Here is a 9,720-nt window from a genome sequence, read left to right on the forward strand (position 1 = left end):
CTAGGGAAAAAGCAAAGTATTGAGATGCTCATTCCACTGGGTGAGAGAAGCAGGAGGACATTCACCCTGGAAGAGATGAGATCCACTGCAGCACTGTGTTCAATCCCAATGCACCAGAACAGGAGTGACACCAGTGAGACTGCTGTGGGGTGATTAAATGAAGGATGAAATGAGAATTCACATTCCAGCACAGCAAGCCAATTACAAAGTTACTGATTCAAAAGAAAAATCTCCCTTAATTGCTAGAAATTATCCACATTCTAGGTAAAACAATAACGTGGATGGTGCTGGGAACACTCAGAAGTGGTTCCCTTGCTTCTAATGTCAGCCTTTGATTTAAAGCTGAACAAACCAGAGTTGAAAAAATTAGCTTCTTAATCTTAATTTTAGCCATCAAATATTTAATAACCTGAATTCCTTGTTATTGGAGCTAAGGAGCCTGAACAGTTTAAATTGATCAGTGCTCTGCACACTGCAAACTGAAACCCAGGCAGGTATATGAGGGTAGCTGAGGTGGCAAGGATCAGACAGCAGAAAGATGTTAAGCAGTGACAATACCTAAGCCTTAAGCAAGGTTAAACCCAAGGCCAGCCAGGCCTCAGACAAACATGTGAAGGAGAAATCAAGCTACCAAGTAGGCTGGTCCTGCCTGAGCCTTCTTCCTTTCAAGGTTAAAATCCCAGATAGTGATTTTTGCCCCAAGAAGGAGGGGCAAAGAGAAGATATCTAGTCTAGTATTTTTCCTCTCATTCCCTAGTAAATGATTGCTGACAGGCATGGTTGTATTGGTGTCATATTGGCAGTACATGGCTGTTAGCAGAGATAAGAAGATGCAGAAGTCTCCATGAAACAGACAGTGTGGCAGCCACAGGGAACAGCAACAAACAGGAGCAGTGAACTGCAGCTTCATGTGCATGGTCTCCTCTACAAATCCACCACCTGATAACACCCAAATCTTAAGCAGCTCATCTGTACCAAGTCCCCCACTATCCCCTTGAACAGACGCTACTTGCATGAGTTCTCAGAACAAATCAATTAGCATCATCAGGGAGTGCCAAACGAACCTTCCTGAGGACAAACTCCAGCTCAGAGGCCTGGTAGGCTGGATTCACAGATACCTGATGAGGGAGAAACAAGAAGGTTGATCAGAGTTACCCTTGCATTGAAAAACCTCCCCCCTAACACATATTCCAAGAGAAAAGTTCTCCCAGGGATAAGCCACATTCAGAGCCTCTCTTCCACTACAGAGGACTTAGAGCTCTCCACCACAGGGACTCCACATCCACAGAAAATTATCTGAGTTTTGTGTTTGCACGAAAGAAAACAATCACAAAAGAGATTTATGTGAGGTCACATAGTCAAAACAGTTTCAGGAATAGAACCCAGATCTCCTGTCTCACAGACAGACATTCAGTCCACTAAACTAGGTCAAAACTCAAGTGTAAGTCAGGTTTCTTGGTGGACAACCATGAAAATAGCATCTTTCTCCAGTCCAGCTCTCCACAAAAACAATATTGGCCGCTGGAGTTGAGTTCACCCCCAGGTTCCTACTGAGCCACACTCCTCCACCTGCTCCTGCAAACACTGGGATGAGCCAGGATGGACCAGTAGGCAAAGTGCAGCCCTTACCACAGTACACTGCCTAAAAAAGTTGCGTTTTGATAAATGTGCCAGGTCATACTATCAAGTGAAAATTATCTTGGGGGATATGCAGATTGGACTAGATTTTTAAGGGAACATTTGTGCCATGGAGCAATACATTTGGAAAGGATCTAACCAGCTGGTAATTGATTAGGACAGCAGCATCCCACATGAAAATGTCCTGTAGGCAAAAACAGCTAGCAGCAGTTTCTGGCTCCTTCCTCTGCAGTCTGCTTCCCCACAGAGTGGGGACAAAGATGCAGAGGGCTGCACAGATCTCATTCAAATACTGAATTCAGTCATAGATAACATGCCAGGTAAGGGCATGGAAAAAAAAAGAAACAACACACTTTGTTCTCCAGTATCTCCTATTGCTTTTTTTGTCTTCATTTCCTTTCCCAACAGACTGCTAAAAGCCCAGACACAGCAAACTCCTTACCAGGATGATCCCTGCTTGGGCAGTTGCAAACTGCATGAGAACCCACTCGTATTTATTGGGTCCCCACATCCCCAGTCGGTCTCCCTTCTTTAGGCCCAGAGCCAGAAGCCCAGCTGCTGCTTGGTCCACCTGTAAAATATAAGACAAGAGCTTGAGATCACACACAGGATGCAATGGGGGTTATTTGTCTCCAGGCACTGCTTTCTGGGGAAAAATCATCTTTGCAACTGAAATGGGACAGAATCATAGAATCAACCAGGTTGGAAGAGACCTCAAAGATCATCGAGTCCAACTCTACCATGGTTACTAGACCATGGCACTAAGTGCCACATCCAGTCTCAGCTTGAAAACCTCCAGGGATGGTGAATCCACCACCTCCCTGGGCAGCACATTCCAGTGCCTGATCACTCTCTCTGTAAAAATCTCTTCCTAATATCCAACCTAAACCTTCCTTGGCAGAGCTTGAGTCTGTGCCCTCTTGTACCTCCCCTGCATAGTCCATCAGCCTATGGATGCAGCAGCTTCTGAGCCTCAGAGCACAGCGCAGCCACTGCTCAGCAGGTTGACTGAATGCATAAAAATAACAAGTGTGGAACAATACAACAAAGCAGGAAGGAAATCCAAATAGGCAATTATGTACAAATTGCTGCAATTAATTCTTTCCCAAAGGCTACTTAGTGTCTAGCTCCTCACCAGCTCCAATTAGGATAAAGTCTTACCCACATGCTGGGCCCATCCACACTGGTAGATCTACCTCCCTTCTGGGATATCACTTCCTTCGAAAAGGATTCAGGTGAAGAAAACTCTATCAAGTGACTTTTTAAACAGTTTGGAGTTCCTATCCTCGTAGTCCTATGAGGAGCAGCTGAGGGAGCTGGGGGTGTTCAGTCTGGAGAAAAGGAGCCTCAGGAGAGATCTTATCACTCTCTACAGCTACCTGAAAGGAGGTTGTATCAAGGTGGGGGTTGGTCTCTTCTCCTAGGCAACTAGCAACAGGACAAGAGGAAATGGTCTCAAGCTGCACCAGGGGAGGCTCAGGTTGGACATCAAGCAAAATCTCTTCACAGAAAGGTTCGTCAAACACTGGAACAGGCTTCCCAGGGGGGGGGCGGAGTCACCATCCATGGAGGTGTTCAAGAAGTGATTGGATGTGGCACTTAGTGCTCTGGTCTAATTGACAAGGTGGTGATCCATCAAAGGTTGGATTCAATGATCTTGGAGTTCTTTTCTAATCTAAATGATTCTGTGATTCATTAACTTGAATTCAACCACTATATTAACAACTACTTTATTTTGCAAGATGCTTCAGGTGTGCAAATGTATGTATAAATATTCTGAGGTACTTGGGAAAGGTTTTATAGTTTTTTATGTTCTCAAATGAATTTATGAATCTACCTTGTAGGAGATAAGAATCTGAGGAATGGCTATTCTCTGATTTAGTTCTGAATTACAACCTACTTCTTAAAACCAGGGTGAACACAGCTAATCTTGTTAATCTGAATGGATGTGACCAAAACCAATTTACACTTAAAAAAACCCACTAAACAATTCTTCCTATCCAAGGTCATATCATACATTCAATAGAAACTTTCCAGGTAGTTAACCTTGAAATATTGTCCCTTCATTCTGAATACATCTAAGCATATATTCGTATGCAACATGCACAGTTACATACACACAGATACACCCACACACATCTGTGCATAGGATGCAGAGCCTTAGTCCTTGACTTTGCTCCATTGCCTGTGTGCTTGGATTGAAAACTCCCATACACTAAGACCTCTGATAGTCAGAGTGACTAATAGAGAAGGTGGAGTCTACTCCAGTGGAGAAAACCACCATGACTCAGCTCGCAGAATATCAGATAGGGGCAATAACTTTAAAATATGAAAGTTCATTCTGGGATATTCCACAAACTGCCTTCTACCTTTCATCTCAAGGCTCTAAGGAAGACAAAGGCAACACACACCCATCGGTATGTGCTGGGGATGTGCTATTCTCTCTGCCCAGGGCCAGGATGAAGGTCCACATACAACACACCTCAGTCCTGAGCTGAGCGATGAAACCATTTTCCATTTCTCCAGCAGAGCTGCTGCTGCCATTATCCACCCACACGTGCTCCCTGAGGGGTGAACCAATTACTCACATCCTCTTTGAACTGAGAAAACGTTTTCCGAACTCCATCACGGCAGAACACCAAGGCCTCACGGTCGGGAAACCGCTCAACAGTGTTCTCCAGGCACTGTCCCATGGTTTTGTCGAGAAGGGGAATGTCTAAGGGACCCTGGACATAGCTGTTGGTCACCCCAGGGGAGACAGAAGGCATCCTGGTGTGCAGGGAACTGTGAAAGAAAAGCAGAAGATTCTATTTAATGGACTGTCCCTACAGTTCTCCCCATCTGGAGGGACTATCACCTTGATGATGACATCAGGAGTACTCAACACACGTGTTCCTGCACCAGTGGGAACCAAGAGCAGCTGTTTTAGCAGATCAAGATCAGGAAGATCTCCCAAAGGGCATGGAAAGTTCATGTAGTGCCACACGGCAGATGGACATCCTCAGTACCCACCTGAATGCCCACACCAGCACAGAGAGTCCTCACCCCTCCATGGGAAACCAGGACCCTGCTCATTGGGAGAGAGGGAACCTGCACCAACCCTGCAGACCAGGCACAACCTGGTCCTGCTGTCATTCACATGGGGCAAAACCTACACAGACAGTTTGGGATGTCTGGACTATGGACTCTGCAGTTTACTGAGAGATGACAACTGTGTTTGGTCTTTCTGCAACATTAAAAAGTGCAAATAACTGGGAAGGAACACAATCAAATTTGTAAATAAAAGTCCCCCAAGTGGCTGGAAAGAGCAAAGACTCAGAAAGAGAAAATTAAAATGAAAATCAGAGATCAGCCTCCAAAATGGTCAGCAGAGAAGAGTCTAATCCTGCAGAATATAAACTGTTTAGAAGAGCTTGAAGAAGTTGAGCTGTAACTGAGGCATCTGCAAAAAGGGATGGTCTGTGTATACAACAGCAAGCAGCTGTACATGCTCTATCTCTGTCAGCTGGACCTCAAAGAATTTATGGCACTGCAGACATCAGGAAAATGAGAGGCTTCCAGCAAGACAAGGGGGAAGAAGTGCAGAGGCAACAACACAGCAAGCTCATGGGGTGGAGTTGGTCCCACTGCAAACACTGGACAGGAAGGGAGCTGAGCAGAGCAATGCCTGGGCAGCAAAGGCACACAGACATCGTGCCAAAGCTCTGGCTGGAGAAGGAATGCAGTCAGGAGAGGCAGCAATGAGAAGATGTGGGTAGAGCAGCAGGGAAATACATTCAAAAAGTCATTGAGGTTTTTACTGAGGTCTGATTATCAGTGGAAAAGCAGTGATTTCTCCTCAAACCACAGCTCCTGACCATCCGAGCACTGCAGTTCCTGCCCTGTTTTCTTTCTCTATCTCCTACACACTTCTCTCTGCTCCAGCAGCCACCTCTCACCATGCTGCTTTCCTCCCCAGGCAGTCCTCACTTTCTCTGTCCCTCCTCTCTTTCTCCCTGCTTCCCTCCATTCCCACCTGAGGAGACAACCAGGAGGCAGAGGGTTAAGGGACAGTTCTGGGTTGCATAGCTCAGAGGCTATGTTAGCAGATTCAGTGTATAATGGGAGATCCCTGCCCTAGAGAGGAAAAGCAACTCAGCCTAAACTCAATTTTCCCCCATAAATTACAGGATCAATACTCTGCTATGATTTGGTACTATTTACCACAAAACATTTGACTTCCTGCTCTCAAGAAACAAGCCCCAGCATGGAGTTACCTCCTCTGTGAGGTGAAGTTTAATCTAGAGAGAACAACAGAATTAGATTTTATTGCCAGGGCAGGTTTTGCTCCGAGTGCTAAGCAAATGGTCTGACCATCTTTCCCCCATTGCTTCTCAGCTGATGGAGGGTTGTGCAACTCCCATGGGCTCTGTTCAGACATCTCTCCTCTCTGAGCTCTTGGGCAATTCACATCAAGGCTGTAGGCCTGCTTGAGGAGGAGAAGAAGGGAGAACAAGTGCTAAACTGAACTACCTTTGATGGTTTGAAAGCTCCTGGGCAAGGCATATACATAAACTAGGAGATGCTAGCAAGCTCTTGCAGAAGAAAAGTCTTTATAAACATAGGTTCTATAAAATAAAGGTTGAAAAATCTCTCCCTAACCCAAGGAGAGGATGAATACTCCTGGGAAAGCAGTAAAAGCCACTGCACCCACTGCCACAGCTGCTTCCTGGTTGAAATAGTGACTAGAGAAGCTCCTGTCCCTTTCCTGTGAGGTGGTCACAGAGAAGCAGCTTCAGCAGCTCACACAGGCAGATGAGGAACCCTCAGGCTGTTTGCTAAAACATTTAATCGAGACAGCCACGGTCACATCTCTCTCAAGCTAAGTCATCTCCAGTTTCAGCAGAGCCTGTCCCGTGCCAGCTGAAGCACAGGGAGGTGCTTGGGAAGGGCTGGGGTGGTCAGGGAGCAGCTGCTGACCTGATTGTGCAAGAGCACTTTCCCCAGGCACCGTCTCAGGGGTCACTGGGAGCTGAGCAGGCTCAGCACTGGGCTGGAGTGGGAAAAAGCAAACAGAAACATTTTATGGACTGTACAGTTCTTCTGGGGACACCATCCAAGAAACCAATTGGTAAAAAAATTGGTGCAACACATTCTTCTACCACATGATTGAAAAACAAGCAACAAAACCCCACCATGTGATTGAAAAATAAGCAACAAACCGCCACCACAAAGAGCCTGGAAAGGGGAAGAAACAATATAAGAAAATTCAGACTGAGAAAATTCAATCAAAATCCAAACTGTGCAGCTGAAAATCTGCTCTGCACAGCCCTGCACTGCCAGTGAAAAGGGCAATGTCTTACACTGTCATGTCTTGGCAAAGCATTAAGCAGATGAGGCTTTCTGGGTTTACTATTTCCATTTTTTTCCAGGTCTGAAGAGCCAAAGGGTTTCACTGACTTTGCAGAACCTGACTTTTACACTAAGTGCAAGAAGGTGTAAAGCCAGAGCCAAATGACAAAGCTCCAGGCTTCACAGCTTGGCTTCTTCCCTACCCCCAAATGTAGGGATGAAAGAACACCAAAAGAGTAGTAAGGCACATCATTATAAAACTCTGTGTTCTGAAACGCTGTGAAAACACTGCTGGTTCCCTCCATGGTGTGAACACATGCACTGCTTGCTCTCAGAGATCCCAAGCATTCATAACTTCAAATGAAAGCATCAGCAGCATTGAAATTAGGGGCTAAGATACCTCATGCACATAACCCAGAGTTACTCTCAAAGTACTAACTCCCATCATTTCTTCAAATGCATTAAAGCAAAGTTCACAGCTGCCAACGAGTCTGAGCTCCCCAAATTCTGGTCTGGCATTCACATGTGCTTCAGCACTGCTGTATCACTTCTCTCCAGCAGAAGAGAAAGGTGTGAGATAAAACAGAGCAGTCTGTGAAAGCACTGGGGGTCAGGGATGGAAGGCAGATACAAGATATGTTCATTATCAGCAGCATCATGCTGAAAATCACATCGGGTTGGTCTCCCTCCTGCCTACAGCCAAGGGCTGTATCTACTCTGAGAGAATGTATCAAGAGACCTTGTGAGAAACAGTCCAAAGGATTTAGATACAATCTTTGTGTGCATCTTTGTTACAGAAAACAAGTAATTCACCCTTCACCTCTTCCTACAAAGCATCTGGTGCTGCTGGAAATAAAACAAGACCAGCGGTCTGATATTACAGCAGCTCTCATGTCCCTGACTCAGCTGGAGGAGAGCAAATAAAACTCTGCTTGCTCTTGGGTGTCAGCACAGATTGTAAAACATGACTTTAGGAGAGCACATGCCTTCTGTTAGCAACACATTTCAGTAGCGAGACAGCCTGTGGTGCCTGCAAACGAGCCAGCCTCATCATCAGGCTGTTCCCATGAAACTCTGTAACCCTGGAGTTCAGCAGCACAACTGAGCAGAGAGACATCAGAGACACAGGGTCAATGCATCCCCCTCCTGCTCCATGCAAACGGCAGGAGAGCAGCCAAATCCCAGCAGTCCCAGGGAGTCTGCCTGACAGCAGCAAGCAGAAGTGATCAGACTGAAGCAAGCACTCTGGACTAATCCTAGGAGCTATTTGTATTTGTCTCTGAACAGCCCCAACCAACAGTCTAGAGTTGTTGATATAAGATAACCAGCTCTGTTTTCACCTTTAACTCTTCACCAGTCTACAGAAATTAACAAAAGGGATAAGAGGAGCACAAGGCAAAGGCATCAGTGTAACCTGCTGTCCCCTTTCAACTGTAAAGGACACTGACCTGATGCCATCCCCTCTGCAGGTGGGTGAAAGGCCATGCCCTCCCTGGACTGGGGAACTGTCCTCACTACAAAGTTCATTCTCAGAGAGGTTCACAGACTCCCCTGCCAGTTCCTTTGCTCATGGACACCTACCAGGAGCTTCTCACCACAAAGAAGAACTTTTAGAGTCTTTTGTGTAATGTGAACGCAATAAAAGAGCAGCGAAAGTTAGTCCTGTTCTGTCGTCACCTCTTCTTTAGTCTGTTGACTAAAGAGTTAAACAAGTTCTCATTACATTTTTGTTTGTTTTGCTTTGAGGAAGGATCAAGTTCACACAGTTTTCAGACTCCTACTGCACTGACTTTCTAGACTTTCTGGTTCCGTTTTCTACTGTGCCTCTCTCCCCTCTGCACTCTTCCTGCCAAAAGGATAAATAATCCTAGGAGCAGAATTAAATAAATTTTTTAGAATGTTACTAGAAAGGGTTTACTTTAAATGGCCTTTTTCTTCAGTCTTTGTGTTCCTGTCCCTCAGATTCACTTCTAGGCTGGAGTGAACCACAGTGAACTGTCTCTCATGTTTCCCTTCTGATCCCATTTCCTAAGAACAGATTTCAAGTAGGCAATCTTAGCCCCAGGAGGGTGGGAGGCACCACCTCACGTGAGAGGTGACTACAGCCACCTCACTCCAAATGTCAGCCCAGCTGAAAAGAAACACCTGAACCCCATCTGTGGAAAAGCAAGAAATGCCCCCATGGTTCTTGGGGAATTCCTCACTGGAAGTCATTCCTCCCAGTTAGTATTAGGCTCTGAATATCAGCTAATACTTCAGAGTCTTCCCCAAAGCCAGTTGCTTTCTCATTGTTGTTCTTTCCCCAAGAACTTGCTCCAAGAGGCAGCACTTAAGAAAAACAAGGCAAAGAACAGGCCTGACCACCCCCCCAAACCCCAGAGCTCCTTGGTGCCCTGGACCTCCTGTCATCACAATGTCCCCCACCAGCCTGCCCACCTGGCAGTCTGCAGGACCACAGGGGGACAGGGACACTGCCCAACAAAGCCTGCAAGTCAGAGTACTGCAGGAGGATGGAGAAGCCATTTGACAGGTTTCACTTTTCTGGAATCAGGAGGGAACTGCTGCACAAAGAAAGTTCAGCCCCGAGCATGCATTCACATGCCTCCACACACTGTGCAGGGCTCATCCCTGCCCCTGGTCCCCTCCCAGGCAGGGAGGGCAGGCTCAGGGGATGCAGCCTGCCTTTTACCACTTTGGAGGGGTTTTAGGAGAGCCAAGGGACAGTGCCACACACCAAGATAAACCTGCCCT

At 46.2% G+C, this 9,720-nt stretch overlaps 1 protein-coding gene across 1 annotated transcript in view; it reads right to left on the reverse strand.

Moving 5' to 3' along the window:
* ACSF2 (acyl-CoA synthetase family member 2) overlaps positions 1-4,370 on the reverse strand; it is a 30,375-nt gene extending 26,005 nt beyond the window's left edge. Inside the window, exons 1-3 of the mRNA XM_009081336.1 lie at positions 4,227-4,370; positions 2,081-2,209; positions 1,065-1,118 (exon numbers count right to left, since the gene is read on the reverse strand). Coding sequence (XP_009079584.1) covers positions 1,065-1,118; positions 2,081-2,209; positions 4,227-4,331 — 288 coding nt within the window. The 5' untranslated portion in view covers positions 4,332-4,370. The remainder of the gene's footprint in view (positions 1-1,064; positions 1,119-2,080; positions 2,210-4,226) is intronic.
* Between the last annotated feature and the right edge of the window lie 5,350 nt (positions 4,371-9,720).

The sequence above is a fragment of the Acanthisitta chloris genome, unplaced genomic scaffold (genome assembly GCF_000695815.1).
Source record: "Acanthisitta chloris isolate BGI_N310 unplaced genomic scaffold, ASM69581v1 scaffold30818, whole genome shotgun sequence".
NCBI lineage: Eukaryota > Metazoa > Chordata > Aves > Passeriformes > Acanthisittidae > Acanthisitta > Acanthisitta chloris.